This window comes from Truncatella angustata (assembly GCF_020726525.1).
Source record: "Truncatella angustata strain MPI-SDFR-AT-0073 chromosome Unknown BKA67scaffold_6, whole genome shotgun sequence".
NCBI classification, from domain to species: Eukaryota; Fungi; Ascomycota; class Sordariomycetes; order Amphisphaeriales; family Sporocadaceae; genus Truncatella; species Truncatella angustata.
In genome coordinates, this window is record NW_025763386.1 from 2,971,899 (window position 1) to 2,987,958 (window position 16,060).

Sequence of the window (16,060 nt, forward strand, 5' to 3'; positions counted from 1 at the left end):
ATCGGCTTGAATACCTACTCGTAGGAGTTAGCGCGAGCACGACGACCGATAGAGCCGCCTTCCTGTCAGATTGGGAGGCGCATTGGAAGTTCCTCGCCGTACAAGAAGCGACCAAGATAGCCATGAGAAGTAGTTGACGACAAAGCACTAGGAATCACCACAATGTCGGGATCAAAATTACGCATTGAATGAAGTGGCGTCTCTGGAAATAAAGGGCAACAATTGAGAGTCTGGGAGGACGGACCTTGTGTGAGAGGGGGTGGAATGACTTGGAAAACTTTCGGACAGTGCTCCAATTATTCATCAGTGGCCGCATTATGTTACATAAGTCGTCTCGCTATGCTTCACCACCCTCATGCTTGCTACACCACGTCTAAGCCGGGAATGGGGTCATGGCATAAGATATTTCCAGGAAGTGAACCGAAGTCCAAAAATTTTACCCGCGGATGGCGGTTGATATAATGAATTTCATACATCTTTTACCTTTCACGCTACTGGGCCTGTTCTATCAGACACGCTCGGTGTTGCCTTGGCATACAGCCATTGCGAGAACTTGACACTTGGTACATCAATAAGCCTTGTTACAATCTCGGCAGCCCATATCGTTACTGGCAATAGCACAATATGTGGCAGCATGAACGCAACTTCCAGACCCAGTAATCCAGTTTTGGGTAACGGTATCCTATCGACCCATTTACTCAGGTTTTCCACCTGAAGGCCTCCATGCCATCCAACGGCAGCATAGACTCGATCACCAAGTGTCCAAATAATTGGACCATGTACCAAGTAGAGACCGTAGGAGATACGGCCAAGGTACTGACAGAACCGCGTTTCCAAAAAGCTCTTCAACCACTTGATACGTGGAGCTGATGCGACAAGCATTGACGCAGCCCATAGTAAGTAGAACCACTTGTAATCGAAAACAGCCTGTGGTTTCAATAGTGACAGATAATACCAACCTCGCTGCTTCTTCAAGTTGGAGATGTCGGTCGAGTCGCATTCGGGAACCCCACCAAGATACATGCTGATTGCAAGAAGGTGATAGAAAATGAAGAGTTTGAACGGTGCCAATCCCCCCAGGAACTGTGGTAACTGCTGCTTCTCCGCAAGTAAATCCAGATCGCAAAGCAGCATGCCCGACATGAACATGGCTCCGAACCAACCATCAGCAATGTATATAAAGTAGAAAATCAATGCAGCCTCACACCAAAGACGTGCATTCTTCGTGGTTCTCGACAGTGACATGAGCGCTGTGTAAATGATGATTGAGCCTTTCATCTCGACAGGGATAGACCACAGGTGCATGTCGTATGACAACCATTGACGATCGTCACCAAATACGAAGTTGAACCTTTTCATTTCGGCATACCATACCCAGACTTCCTGCAACCAGGTGTCCTGTCGTGTGGTATCCTCAACCCACGTGCCGAGTAGGTGCCATGAACTGACATAGATGAAAGTGACAATCATCAGAGGAACCCAGAGACGAAACCATCTTCGGAAGAGCGCCGACGCGATGCTAGCACCGAGGTCGAGGTGGTTGCTTTCTTGAATGAGACGCATCGGCTTGCTCGACAGAGCGTATCCAGAGATGACGAAGAACGTAGCAACGGCGTAGTGGCCACCATTGAAGAATACGCGAATGAATGGGAAGGCTACGAGGTGATGATTGCCTTCGTACCCAAAGCTATTCTCCAGCAGATGGTTCTGATTGGTCGTTCTATGAGCCCATAGTTCGTGGTGGTGCCAGTAAACAATGAATGCTGCGAAACCTCTCAGACCGTCTAGATAAGCTGTGCGCCCGAGTTTTCCGGGTGAGGGTGTCGACTTTGGCCAAAAGGGCACCATCAAACGCTTGGTAATGGCCACAAAGGTCTGGAAAGTTCGTCTCGTGCTGAACTGAAGACTCGAGACTGGTTTCCATGCAGAATTCCCTGATTCCACTTCAGCAGCGTAGAGAAGTCCGAAGTCCTTCTTTGACATGATGGCTGCAGAGAGCAATTCTCAGTAATATCCGCCCACAAATAGCCTTGTAGGCCTGTATACTAGAGGGCTTTTTGGGAAGCGCGTCGAAGTCATTCACTCTGTCAACGAGCTCCTCACCAGCCTATCAAAGAAGGTTTTGGTAAATCCTGCGTTTGGGTAACAAGCCTGACAAGTTATGAGCTTCTGATCATTAGCTTCGTACGAATGCAAATACAGTGGACTGGGATAATTCCCGAATAGAGTGTTTGATGTCATAGCAACAGGGGAGGTGGTTGCAGAAGCCTTCTTTCACAAGCTTTCATGACGAATGCACCGTCCTCGAGACCGAGGCGAGATGAGATTTGCGCGGGGAGCATGTGGAGTTTTAGATCGAGGATCTGGTATTGGGCGCTTCATTTTACTAGTTTGGAGTGATGGTCATCCAGATCTTGTTCAATCTTGGAAGACACCATCGCGAAAATCGCAATGCCGGGTTGTGAATGATGCTTGAGGTTACATTGCATACCATCGTACCATTCCTCATTGACGGAACTTAACTCGGGCAGAAGCTTAAATTCGATAAGTAGCAAGAACTCTGCTAAGCAGACTGTAATGCTCGGTAGCATGTGAATCGACTGGGTAGGGTTGGGTGCAGCCGCTACTTCTGCTTCGTCGTTCCCGACCGCTCTCATGCGGGGACCCCAGAATGATCGGCATTGATACCCCTGAACGTACCTGAATACTAGCTGCCGATTGGCTCCTCCAACTATTCGGCCGAACCTTGTGCAGCAGCAACTATGGGGTATACGTGATTTGCTGCGCAGTAATGCAGCCATGGAAGAACGCTTGCCGTGCAGATGTAATTTGCAACGGCGAGAATCTCCACGGCGCGAGAATCGGATGCGATTCTCTTATGGCCGAGTCAGCAGGTGATTGTCTGTGGAGAATACTTCCGTCAGTGTTTGTCCCTTGTTTGTCCCAAAAAATTGGCGTTAATACTGAACATTCAGTTCCATTCTGCTCAATACATCCAATACAGAGGTCTTTTTTTTGGGCAGAGGCCAGTACGTATCCAGCGGCCTAGAAGACTTAGGCGTACGGTAGAATCCCAGAACTGATATACCATATCATGCGCCATTCTTCATTCTACTGCGAGGACTTTCAACGAGCCACTGCCAGTCAGTTGCTGTAATCAACACAATGTTCATCAAAATGAGTTCTCCTCTTACGCCATTATCGCCACGCTTGGCTGCGACCACGGCTAAATGGAGAAATCGCGTGCCTACCCAAGTACGCAGATTAATACCGATCTACACCATCTGTATCTGCGTTCTTATTCTACTCTTGAACACCGACATCCTACCAGCACGCGAAGAACCAGACGTTTTCAAAAGAAACGCAGCGAAGCGCCGACTTGAGAAAGGTCATGATGGTACAGGATTTCCTAAGAAGATCTGGCAAACCTGGATGACTAGTCCTTTCTCCATGCAGCAACGGGATTCAGACACGGCAAAAACATGGGTAATAAGAAACCCGAACCACAGATACGAGGTATTGACGGACGACAATGCCTTGGGATACGTGGAGGAGAAGTACGGACCTTATGGATTAGACAGGCCGGATATCGTGGAGATGTTCCGCGAAGTAAATATCACCATCATCAAAGCCGACCTGCTGCGATATCTTGTCATGTATGCCGAAGGTGGAGTGTATGCAGACATCGACGTCGAAGGCCTGAAGCCAATTCATAGATTCATACCGGAGAGATATGACGAATCACAAATGGACTTGGTGATTAGTGTCGAGATTGATCAACCAGATTTCAAAGACCATCCCATTCTCGGCAAGAAGTCTCAGTCCTTCTGCCAATGGACATTCATGGCCAAACCAAGACAAGCAGTCATGATGCGACTGGTGGAAAATATCATGATCTGGCTTGATGGTGTCTCAAACGAGCAAAAGGTTCCTGTTAGTCAAATTGTTTTAAGTTTTGACGAGGTGATCGGTGGGACGGGGCCGTCCGCGTTCACGGCTGCTGTCCTACAAGAGATGAATGCGCAAGGCAGCAACAGGAAAACAACATGGAATGATTTTCATAATCTTGACGAATCCAAGATTGTGAGCCGTGTTCTGGTTTTGAACGTAGAGACCTTTGCAGCGGGCCAAGGACATTCAGACTCCGGAAATCACAACAGTCGCGGTGCTCTGGTGAAACATCATTATCATGCATCTAATTGGCCAAGTAAACACACGAGATACTCTCATCCCGTATATGGCGAGGTTGAGAGATGCAATTGGAACCATGACTGTGTACGAAGCTGGGATGAGAACGTTGCAGAATTTTCCAAGATGTCGCCAGAGCAACAACAGCAAAGACTGGCCGAGCCAAAACCCGAACCGATGGGACCTGGCTTTAATGGCTTTGTTGTACAGGCTCCTCCAACTCCTCCTCAGCAACCCATCGCACAGCCAGACGTTAATGTTCCTCTGCAAGCACCACCAGTAGCTTGAAGAAAAAAAAAAGAAAAGGCAGCACAACCAATAGCCGCTTCAAACATCCGTATCCAAGTAATCAAGAACAAATAGATTTGACACTCCACCGACCTCTTCGACAGCGCACTGACAAGCAGTGGCTAAATCTTGGGACGCCATGTAAGACGACCTGCGTGCTGTTGTTGGTGCCAAGCGCAGCGTCTGACCGATGTATTCATGTATACTCTTAGGGTTGATGACTGCAGTATAAGTGGAGTGATTAGTGACAAACGGAGTGTACATTAACACACTGCCCCACTCGATGATACGGACTTCTATTACGCTTTGATATATAGTTAGTGGAAATACGGACTGGTTTGTTTTATGGTTTTAAGTAGGAGAATAATGGACGAGGAACTAACAAACTCTTCAGTTGAAATTAGATCCCGAAAATTGGGAAATGAATCGACAGGTACGATGCCCAAATACGTTGTACTCCTTGTGTTTATTATCCTTCGAGTTTTTGTCACTGATTCCCCCATCAGGAGGCATATTAGTATAGGCAGTAGACGCTCAAGCTTAGGAAGTATTATAAATGTTTAGGTCTTTGTGCACAGGTGTCGCCAGCATTGGGATCCTTCGTGGGATTCCGAGGACAATCTGGCGCATGGAAGCCGCAAGGTACTATGCAAGTCGGACACGGAGGTACCGCTTATGACGAGCAGGATTAATCACGAACGGCTGTCGCTGATATTTGTAGTACTTACCGAACAGTGTGTCATATTCTCGACCTATTTCTGAACCCAGCACTCCAAGATTGCCGGATTTGCCAAGCTGGGTCGATTTTCTGTACGATAAATATCGGCGGACACCGTGTCGTTGGCAAATGAAGTTTGTAATTCATGTCAGAGTATTGGATCATGCAGGTTAATGTTTAGAAGATTGAAATATAGCTACAGCTTCGAGGAACAGGCAGACGTTTAATATGCATCTCGGTAATTTGTGTGATTCATTACAGAGTAGCATCGAATGTCAAGGTTTCTTAGCTGTCGCTGGCCGATAGATGACATTAATTGATGGACTCAACAAGACTTGCAGAGTGTCACGAAAAGTCGTGAATATGTCATTTGTCAGCGAGTCTGTTAATCTATGAACAGACTTTCGGAGAATTGATACAGTAGCCGGCGGGTCGTGCAGCACGGCAGCTTATTCGGCGCTGAAGCGCGATCACTGTTGATAAATTGAGCACCTTACATGCGGGTCCTCGGCCGCAACTTAGATTAGGTTAGTGCATTCGCCGCATTGATACGTGCAAACCACCGCTGGGAGAGCAATGGAATTTCCGAGTAAAGTATGACGGATCAGATACGTTCTATATTTCTCAGTCATCCTTCATCCGCTGATGACCCATTTCTGAAGTGTGGAAGAAATTCCGCTCCTCAACAACACGCCACTTGGCCATCTTGTTCTCGAGCTCACTCAGCGTTAGCTTATTCTCCGGCATGATGGAAGCGAACGCTACAAGGTCCAGAAAACCCGCTTACAGGGGAATTTTAGGTTGAAACACTTACTGGACCCCACAAATTAACGCCAGATATATTGCGACGTAACCTACAATGCCGTATTCGGACAACTCGACCCTGAATCCACCAATCAAGGACATTCAAATGTTCCCAACTCGGAGAATCAATATTTCGGCGACAGCGCCAACGGACTTTTACTCCTTATCCCATCCCTTTCTTCTTGTCAGAACTGCCGGCCGGATAAGATGATGTCCCATTGGAGCGCTTTGGAGTGCTTTGGAGCTTACTGCTTAGCGCACACCTGATATTGATGGAAACCAACAAGGGGAATTGAGGCTCTGTTAAGTAGTTGGAAGGACTTAATTTAATTACAGCCAATAGGTTCCAAATCCCGAGTTCAGCAGCATTTTCATACTTAAGCTTAAGTCAACGCACATTCGAGATGATGATCGCTATTACAACTCATCACGTTAGCCCGGAATTTCACTCGTTTTGATCACCCACACTCATTTCCCAGGTGTCAGCATCATGTTTATTTCCACTGTCCTTATCGCCTCTTCGGCTTTTCTAAGCACGGTCGCTGCCTACGCCAATCCTGGTGCTTGTTCTGGTGCGTGCTGGACCCACGATCCTTCCGTCATTCGCCGTAGCGATGGCACATACTTTCGTTTCAGTACCGGCAGCAAGATCGGCGTCTACACTGCTTCGTCTCTGTCCGGTCCGTGGACCTCGAAAGGATCCGCCGTCTCCTCGGGCTCTTCCATCAACTTGACCGGCAAAGACGATCTCTGGGCCCCCGATGTAGTGCTGGTCAATGGTGTATACCATCTCTATTACTCCGTCTCGTCCTTCGGTTCTCAGAACAGTGCGATCGGATATGCCACCTCTACCACCATGGATGTCGGAAGCTGGACTGATCACGGAGCGACCGGTGTTACATCCTCTGCGGGCAAGAACTACAACGCCATCGATTCGCAAGTGTTGCTCGCTGCGGACGGCAACTACTACCTGAGCTTTGGATCCTTCTGGGGTGACATCTTCCAGGTCAAGATGAACTCTGGTGCCACCAAGAGCGGTGGATCTGCCGCCTATCAGGTCTCGTACACGTCAAGCGGCACTTCCGCTCGTGAGGGTGCTTTCATGTACTACCGCAGTGGTTATTACTACCTCTTCTGGAGTGAAGGACAGTGCTGCGGACTTGATTCTTCTAAGCCCGCATCTGGTAAAGAGTACAAGATCATGGTCTGTCGTTCAACCAGCCCCACTGGAGGCTTCGTTGGTAAGTTTTACGTCGCACACCTGGAAACATGTCATACTAACTCCTTTGATAGACAAAACTGGCAAATCCTGCACTGCCAATGGCGGTTCTACCGTACTCGAGAGTCATGGTACTGTCTATGCTCCTGGTGGACAGGGCGTTTTTGCTGATCCTAAACTTGGCGCTGTCCTCTACTATCACTACGTTGACACCAGTGTTGGATATGCTGATGGTGATAAGAAGTTTGGCTGGAACCAAATCTCTTGGTCTACAGGTTGGCCAGTTGTGTAATCATGCTCGTTCCAGCCCAGTACAACCCACATCTACATTCTTTGTACATACTTGATTAGAATCATATACATACAGGAGCAGACTATAACAGCATGTGCATATGCATGCAGCTCATCACTTCAATAGCTTCTACTGATGCAATGTGAATACAATATCTTGATGACGGTATATTCACTAATAAAGCTAACCGGTGAGGTTGCAGTTGGTGGTTCAATTTGCGTAATTGTCTTCCTGCTCAGCAGATTAGAGAACGAGCCCCTTTGGTTGCCGCGTACCTTCGTCCTGCCGCCTCGCCCTGCAAGCTACCACCCCCAATTCATAAAAAGCGCTGCCACTATCTAGATAGATAATTACTGCTTCTAAGTGCTTCCCCAACTTTCATTGGCACCTATCTCTCCAAATTTCCAAATTCTTTATGAACAGTATTGACTACTTGCCCTGTTCATTCTTCGTACTTGAGGTTGGCATGCCTTTTTGGTACACCGAATTGGTGCTACCATTTGGACTCGAAGAATATAGAATGAGACATGAGAGGTCCGAGGCTAGTGGCATCCCAGACCGTGTCTTCCATTTCGAGCAGTTGGTTCCGGCTGAACCGAGATATTCTTGTACCTGACAATGCCGTATTGCTGGGCATCTCGGTAATACCGGTGGGAATCGCAAAAGCTATGCGTAACTAGAAAGTGTAACAAAATGGCATTTCATCAGCTGTCATTTTACTCTACCTCGTCAATAACCGGTTCTCTTCAATGTTGATGAGGTGCAATATTGCTGTTTGACGCTTTTGCAGGCTCCATGACCACTTGACAAGCAGCGGGGTCTTTGTGAGGATACCATAAACATTCTGTCTTCATGTCGTCAAGAGGGGATAATCTCGCTGGCGTAGATTGCACTGAAGCCCTGGCTTTATGATCATGTCTCGTATCTTTTGTAGGCGAAGGATTCTCAGGCACTTTCAGCTTAGCAATGGTCATATAGAAGTTGAGAAACATGCAACAGCCACCAGACCCTGCAGGTATCTTCCGAGGCCCAAGTTTCTAGTTCGACAATTCGTCAGGCACGTTTGTCTTAAAGGTCATGTTACGGTCCATCCCCGGTCCTGCGACACGATATGTTGGGCTGAACCTAATCTAAACTGCTAGAGCATACGACAGACTGTTAAGGTAAAAGTAGTAGATGGGCTTCGAGCGAGGAATTGTTAGTTGTTTATCATGACTCGCTTCTCTAAGGGCATGACGTCGAATTACAGTAGTTGCGGACTTACCGGCCAGGCGGCATTGGGCTAAGCAAGTCTAGCGACGCTAATGTAAGGGATCTTTGCGGTAAATGATCAGCTGACAAGCTGACAAGCTAAGAGTCAACCTCTGTGATCACTGATCGATCAATATTACCAGCAGCGGCTTCTTCATCATGCATGGAACTTTCTTCTAGCACTTTATTGTTGGTCTATCATCATAACGGCTCCCAGAGAGTCAACCACGAATGACCGGAAAAAGACCGTGTGTTGCCCGAGTATGTATGACCAAATCAATCTGGAATTCCAAGCCATGTCGCAGGCTATGAATGGCCGCCCATTAGCGCCATATTCTGCTGGCGACGGGAAGAGCCGAAGAAGTAGCGATGCTTCAAACTCTAGCCCTTTATCAAAGGCTCGCATACACTCCGCATGCGAATGGGAGTCCATGCATTCGATCGTCAAGCAATTGTACGTTACGGAGCATCGAAAGCTCTCGGAAGTCATGTTTATCATGGACCGGCATTACGGTTTCAAAGCCACGTGAGTTATAGGCATCACAGGCGTGTCAGTCACTGCCACTCATATGTACCATCAGGGAGCAAATGTATAAGAAGCGCTTCACAGCGTGGGGTCTAGCCAAAAATAGAAAACGAAGCAACTCCAAGACGCCATCTCTGGGAGATAAACCCCACGCTGGGAGTTCTATAACAGAAGCACGCAGTCCAGGTGCGAAATTCGTCTTGCGGAAAAACGATGTATGTAGAAACCGCCAGCATCATTGTAAAACACGACATGTACTCAGAGTAGAACAGATGGGTTATAGCCCGGCTGAGAATGCAGTCCGTAGTATTGCAGTTTGGGTCGGTGGGAGTTTTGACAGCATCCAATGGCTACAGAGCAATCAGCGGCTGGGTGTTTCTAGTGCAAATGCTCCTACCAGCTACCCAAGTACGCGGATGTACCAGGATATGGCCTTGTCATATGCCTTGCTGGATCGACGTCAGGGGTATTTGGCAGGTCTTGCGGTCAGAAAAGCCTTCTGGCGAATCGAGAAAGTCATCACAGTTGGCGATCCGGGGATAATGAGGAACTTGGTCGACATCATCACCCAAATGCTCAAGCTAAAGCAATCTCAACTGCTTCGGATGCTCCTTTCCCAACTGGCAAACCTCGCAACTCATCGATTACCAAAACTACATCCATTGTCTCAGTTTTTCCATAGTCTTTCGAAAGCAAATACGGACTTCCCAGCTGTTCTCAAAACTTCTTACCATTGTTTTGTCGAGAAGTTCCATGGGGGAATGAGCGACGAGTTTTATTGGATGTATGACAACTGGGCTTGGGATACAAGCAACAGGCCTATGGATACCGACCCTGAAGCGGATTACAAGCGGACTACCGAAGCTTTGACGATCCTGGCATTGGCGGAATCTACTGGAGCCGCCGACGGATCGAATTCACACCTACAAATGCTCAAGTCTAATTCCGCCCTGATGAAAAGCGAGGGGTTCAAGAAGACTTCGGCTGCTGGTATACTGGCGAAGATGAAAGGCCAGCCCAGCTCGAATGATGTGTTTGGGGACCCAAAGGTAAGAACATACATGCAGACAGCGATCATTCGACAGGCAATAGATCAAAAAGACTGGTCGACTGCTAGGGAGATCATGTTAGGGAATGTCCAGATGATGGAAATTCAATATGGCCGCAACAGTCGAGAAATTATTCGAGAACTTTGGTCACTGGAGAAAGTGACGAGAAAGGCAGGGAATGATGAAGAAGCAGATTCCCTGGCGGAGGATGCTTTGAATCGGGTCAACACATACCTGTCAGAAGTTCCAGGGTTTGTGTAGAATGCACCTGCGCTAAGATGATTGCACAAGATCGACCGATCTCAAGAGGTGTTGACGAGTATATTTTGTGGAGGCCACTCATGCTGAGCAAGCATTGATCTACCTAGCCAACGTAGGTCTCGTGCTTGGCTATTGTAACAATCGACGAACTAAATAGTAAGAAGGGTTGAGTAATCGTCGTGAACTACGATGTTGCGGAATAGTTGTCCTGCTAAGGATTAGTCCGCAATGACAGGTGACACCAAGAGAAGGAGTCGTAGGAGAATCCTTAAGTCACTACATAGCTTTGGATATTATGGTGCAGAGAATGGAATGAAGTAGACCGCGGAGTCTTGTAGCGGTTGTGTTGCCAAAAGGTTCGCGTTTTACCCGTGGTCGGCGATGCTTGTACAAAGGGGAGATTGGGGAAGGGGGCGTTATCTAACCTCTTATTGTCTGTCCGTATTAATGAGCCACTGTGACGACAACTGGTACGGTATCACTAGGACCTTACCCTGATAGTCTATCCGTTCCACGTTATCTCTCAATATACAACCTCATATTGCGAATTGAAAGATGGATAAAAGGTTGGCAAGCTACTGACTCTTTTCTGATATTTGCCGAAGACTCCGTAGAGATCTATCCTTATATACGACTCCTAGTAGGAGAATTAGACAAGCTAAGGGTGGGCCCCCCGTATTGAGTAAATTTTGTGACTTATATATAACGTTACTTAAGAGGTAGTCTTATATAATATAAAGAGTGTTTATAAGGAAGTTAAAGGATATTATCAAGTAAAAATATTTTAATGATTTAATATTTTTTATACATTGAACCAGGACCACTGTCTGTCCCTTGTTTGTGGGTCTCATGATCAGCTCGCCGGCTCGTTCGTGGACTGATCAATAAGTAATGAGTGGAAAGGATTAGTTCGACGACCAAAATATTATTAATTTAGCGACAACGAGCCATTCTCGTTGTCTTCCGAATGCACTGCTGCCAAAGACCAACGACTAACAGTGCAAAAGTGTGAAAAGCATGGTGAAGGGAGCTATCTATGAATCCCATCTCTCAGACCTTATAGTGATCAGGCCGAGAACAACTCCGACAAATGCCGACATGATCCACTTAGCCTTCCTGCTGTAATAGTACAGCCAACACTCACTAAGGTTAGGTTACTTCAGTAGCCCCGCGGTTCTCCGTACGTCCCGCGCCAGACGCCAGGAGGCCGAAGCAATGTGGGGATCCCAAAGTTGGCTTGTTATCCGGCTCACCAAAGTCGCGTCACAGCACAGTCGCGCTTCGTCACCTTATCTTGTCTCGGGTACTGCTCTCTGGCAAATGGCTCATGCGAGCAGGTGTATTTATGGTACATCGATGCAGGAACCATGTGGCTCGCCTCCAGAATTGGAGCTAGTCCACCGTCTCATAGCTGAAGTGTGCGGAATCTGGGAGCTGCGATCTATGATACGTTCAGTATGTGGTTAGGCTAACCACCTCCCGGTTTGCGCTTTTCTCCTCTGATCTCCATAGATGGGTCGAAATTGAACTGTTGATTATATATGCCATAAACGACGTAAACGGTCGATACCGAGATACTCCACCATGTGTATTCCACTACGATGAGTAACTACACAACCTCGACAGTCTTTTGAACCGTTACCCCTTGTGGGCAACGGTTAGAACCATTCCGAGACTCAGCTGTTTCTCTTGATACCCACTAGAAGTTTGAACCTCGCACACCGGCAAGCTCATGCATGCTGGATTCATCCAGGTGCACCCACTGCTGTTGAACGTGGCTGCTATTGCCCATATTGCTGCTAGTCGACGATTTCCAGCTGCTCTTGCTAAAGAGCTTCGATCCCAAAGACTTGAGAACGTTCGTCTTAGGGAGGAGCACCTTGTATATAGGGATACAGCAACAAATGTTACTGGCGCACATCTGGAGGACATCCCAAACGGCGTCAATGCCGTTGTTGCCTATCGAATCGTAAGCGACGCCAATCTTGACAAAGCCGATGATGCCTGTTCTGTTGAAAGGAGGAAATATCAGCATGAGCGGGTCCTGGTCTCGCTCTGGAGGGAAGGGGGGGTAAGCTGCTCACATGCAACCGAGGGCAAATAAGATGCTCAGTTTCCGCTTGTATTTGGTTGACATGTTGAGCTTCTGGACTATCCAAATGGCCATGCCAACCATGACAAAGTCGAGAAGCGAGTTGACAATTTCTGGTCCAACAAGGAGGCCGTTGCCACTGATGCAAGTACCGGGTGCCAGGCGATCCCAAAAGTGATAGATTGGCGTGCAGGCAAATACTCGAGCGAAGAACATTGAAATCCCCCAACATGTTTGGATAGCGGCAACAACAAATACCATAGTTGAGAAAGTCTTATTTATGGAGAAGATGCGATAATAGAGCAAGAGCAAGCTCAATTTGCTGAAGGTCTGGTTCAACGGGAACATGAAGTCTATGAAGTAACCCACCTGGTCATGGTCAGAGTTCTGGCTAATGGTGCATGTTGAGGGCTCTCCTACCTTCAGGATCTTCACAAGAGTTGGATACGGCAACTTTGTGATGGACAAGACTGGCACGCCGTTCATAACCGTTATTGCTGTGACATGAAGTATTAGATCTAGTGTCACCAAGCTTGCATTGCAGATCTATGAACAAGCAACATACTCCACATCTCCAAGGCGTTGTACGCCAGGTTTATCAGCGACGCGAGCACGGCCAAGTAGTCTTCTGTGCTAAGGGTCCTATGATTCTTCAAGGAAGTGACGACACGCAGCGTTGTGACCAAAACGACGATAGGCGTGCAGACGAGGATTAGCACGAAAAGTGCACCCTCGATGGGGTCGTTGAAGATTTTGAACGCCATGTTTCGTGCGTGCTCCGCTGGGCAAAGGGTTGTGCAGGAGTGCGAGTGCAAAGGCTGTCCGACAAAACACAGAAGAAAAAACGGCCGAGTTGTCTTAAAAGGTCAGCCGGGTCAGCAGCCGTTGGTTATGTCTTCTCACATCTAGGCAGTGAAACCACACTTATGAGAGGAATGGGCTTTGTACCTAATGTGCAACCTGTTGATTCACTCGGCGGAATCCTTCCAACACCTTTCGTTGCAGCGGCGGCGGTATCGAGGTCAATACTTGCCCCAATGTAACCCATCATGCCGGGATGCCGCAGGACACGAGGCGTGGTCGTGATTCGCAGAAGAGTGTTGCATGTGGTACAAGGATCCAGCGTGTATCGTGTAAGGCTGCGCCCGAACAAAAAAAAGGATCGAAGTCCTGCATAATGGTGTTACCTGGTATATAAGCTGTAGAAATGGTACTTACCTTGCATGCAGTAAAATGAGATGTAGAGTCTGTTCTCACCAAACGACAGCGCATTCAACAGGCAATAGCTAACAGCCGATAGCTAACAGCCAATAGCCTGATGCTAGGTCGCGTATCTGCCCCCAAAACCTCTGCGCCCGATGCCTGCCTCCAGTGCATATGTCACGCATGCCGTTGGTATTAAGTTAATGGACAAACGGCGCGATGCGTGGCACAGCACAGTAATGGATCCTATGGTACCAGGTACGAGAACCACTCACCACCACTCGGCTGGCATATTTCCAGCGCCTGGCCCCCAGTGGAGTGCTGCGCTCTTGGAATTCAAACCTATACTCCGTACTTGGGCTGACGAACAAAGACGTCCCCGCGGAATTTCAGCCCTCCGCCTCCCGCCGCACCCAGTGTTCCAGTCCCTTGCTGTCTCCCTCCTCCATGCCTCGCATCTACGTACTTAAACATATCGCCAAGGCCAGCAGTCGGTTTATACTGAAGAGTGCCTATTCTACCCAAGCTTTTCCCGCCCAATCCTTGCTCGCAACGCCAAAGCTGACCTACCCATCTCGGTATTTAGCTTACAATTGATGATATTGAGCGGTCTGGCCTATCGTCGCAGGATAGAGAGAAAACCCGTTCTTGCGTTCTTAAATCGACACTTGGGCCGACCGGCAGTGACCATGGACAGCACCTTGCCTCGTGAGTAACCACAACTGTTGATTTACGAGCTGCATAATTCTCTCCCTTGGGTGGCATGTTCGTGGACATGGCCTGAAGCGTTCAGTACTCATCAGTTCTTCTACTACAGTAGCTCCCTTTGCGTCCCGCCAAGCCAGGGCGCGGGGGCTTCCTCAAGCCATTGCCCATCGAGGATACAAGGCACGGTTTCCTGAAAATACCTTGGCTGCCTTCCGAGGTGCCGTGGAAGTCGGCGCTCACGCCATCGAGACCGACCTGCATCTATCTAGAGACGGCGTTGTTGTTTTGTCGCACGTTCGTAGTCTCAAAAATCTAAATTATAGTTGCTCTCCAAATACTTACTGCTTTTCTTTTTCTTTTTCCAGGACGCTACGCTTAAACGCTGCTTTGGCGACCCGTCGCGGATTGCCGATCATGATTGGGAGCACTTGAGCACATTTCGCTCATTGCGCGAGCCCAGAGAGCCTATTGCTCGACTGGTCGACCTGCTAGAATATGTCGCTAAGCCGGAACAGAAGCACATATGGCTCTTGCTCGATATCAAAGTACGTCGAAAGATACGTATCTTCTAGTAAATGGGGATATCAACACGCATACTGACATTATCTATTGCCTGGTTTTAGACGGATGACGATATAAGTGAGATGTTCACTAGCCTAGCAGCAGCACTTGCCTCCGTCCCAACAGACGTCCCTTGGAACCAGAGGATCATCTTAGGCCTATGGACTGTACGTTGTTGTGTGTGGATTCCTATATCGTGACCACCGCTACTGACTCATTGTTCAGGTAGAATGGGTGGCGGCATGTCTCAGAACTCTCGCAGAGTTTCCAATGTCATTGATCGCCTGGTCCCCTTCTCTCGTTTCAGCGTTGTTACCCGTACCTAATCTGAATTTCACAATGTTCAACTATTCATTCGCAACTCCCAGCGGCTCTCGGCTCAGGCAGCAGGCCAAGCAACGCAGTCGGTTGGTTTTCTCCTGGACCGACAACGCAGATGAGTGGATGGTGTCGAGCATCCGTAACGAGATCGACGGCGTCGTTACTGACGACCCCAAACGCCTCCTTGAACTTTGCGATCAGAAGTCTCCCAAGGCAGCACAGGAGGTAAAGAGTATAATAACAGCAAAGGAAACGATTCTATGGGTAGTAGGCAATTTCTTGGTTTTGGCAACGGAGATCGTACTATGGTTCACGAAAGGTTCGCCACGCAGTCAAGTGAAGAAGACTCTTGGGGTCTGAAGCTGGTTACACGAATGCATTTCTCATATATGGGCGGTCGTTTAAATATCCATAGCATAGACATGCAATGCGATTAACATCTCACCTAGACCTAACATTGCATATCTAGGCCGTTGCATTACACGCCATGACGAATGATGCTTTCCAAGCTATATGACACGATATCAGAAAGGCGCTTAATCACATGGTCTAATCATTAATAAGAATGTCAGTAAATTA

The 16,060-nt window shown here is 48.0% G+C and overlaps 6 protein-coding genes across 6 annotated transcripts; 4 read left to right on the top strand and 2 right to left on the bottom strand.

Moving 5' to 3' along the window:
• Positions 1-486: 486 nt before the first annotated feature.
• Positions 487-1,848, bottom strand: BKA67DRAFT_593863 (acyltransferase; the record flags this gene model as incomplete). Its single annotated transcript, XM_046104985.1, has 1 exon — positions 487-1,848. One exon carries the CDS (start codon positions 1,846-1,848, stop codon positions 487-489), a length of 1,362 nt encoding a protein of 453 aa, XP_045956662.1.
• Positions 1,849-3,165: 1,317 nt separating this feature from the next.
• On the top strand, positions 3,166-4,510 carry BKA67DRAFT_593864 (glycosyltransferase family 32 protein; the record flags this gene model as incomplete). The annotated part of the gene is made up of 2 exons (XM_046104986.1): positions 3,166-4,392; positions 4,472-4,510. The coding sequence occupies 2 exons, from the start codon at positions 3,166-3,168 to the stop codon at positions 4,508-4,510; spliced, it is 1,266 nt and encodes a 421-aa protein (XP_045956663.1).
• A 1,978-nt stretch (positions 4,511-6,488) lies between these two features.
• Positions 6,489-7,509, top strand: BKA67DRAFT_521408 (putative arabinan endo-1,5-alpha-L-arabinosidase A; the record flags this gene model as incomplete). The annotated part of the gene is made up of 2 exons (XM_046098273.1): positions 6,489-7,239; positions 7,292-7,509. 2 exons carry the CDS (start codon positions 6,489-6,491, stop codon positions 7,507-7,509), a joined length of 969 nt encoding a protein of 322 aa, XP_045956664.1.
• Positions 7,510-9,056: 1,547 nt separating this feature from the next.
• Positions 9,057-10,596, top strand: BKA67DRAFT_661129 (Clr5 domain-containing protein; the record flags this gene model as incomplete). The annotated part of the gene is made up of 3 exons (XM_046107763.1): positions 9,057-9,286; positions 9,342-9,501; positions 9,559-10,596. 3 exons carry the CDS (start codon positions 9,057-9,059, stop codon positions 10,594-10,596), a joined length of 1,428 nt encoding a protein of 475 aa, XP_045956665.1.
• A 1,699-nt stretch (positions 10,597-12,295) lies between these two features.
• On the bottom strand, positions 12,296-13,452 carry BKA67DRAFT_661130 (uncharacterized protein; the record flags this gene model as incomplete). The annotated part of the gene is made up of 4 exons (XM_046107764.1): positions 12,296-12,605; positions 12,681-13,057; positions 13,109-13,185; positions 13,254-13,452. 4 exons carry the CDS (start codon positions 13,450-13,452, stop codon positions 12,296-12,298), a joined length of 963 nt encoding a protein of 320 aa, XP_045956666.1.
• A 697-nt stretch (positions 13,453-14,149) lies between these two features.
• BKA67DRAFT_573758 (PLC-like phosphodiesterase) lies at positions 14,150-16,016 on the top strand. The gene is made up of 5 exons (XM_046103378.1): positions 14,150-14,599; positions 14,709-14,893; positions 14,965-15,144; positions 15,223-15,327; positions 15,386-16,016. The coding sequence occupies exons 1-5, from the start codon at positions 14,488-14,490 to the stop codon at positions 15,839-15,841; spliced, it is 1,038 nt and encodes a 345-aa protein (XP_045956667.1). The 5' UTR covers positions 14,150-14,487; the 3' UTR covers positions 15,842-16,016.
• Positions 16,017-16,060: the final 44 nt, after the last annotated feature.

Bases quoted from the DNA above. Each gene is read 5' to 3' on its own strand.
- BKA67DRAFT_573758 (XM_046103378.1), top strand. From the start codon at position 14,488: ATGATATTGAGCGGTCTGGCCTATCGTCGCAGGATAGAGAGAAAACCC. The intron at 14,894-14,964 runs GTTCGTAGTCTC...TTCTTTTTCCAG, and splicing joins GCGTTGTTGTTTTGTCGCAC to GACGCTACGCTTAAACGCTG. The intron at 15,145-15,222 runs GTACGTCGAAAG...GCCTGGTTTTAG, and splicing joins GGCTCTTGCTCGATATCAAA to ACGGATGACGATATAAGTGA.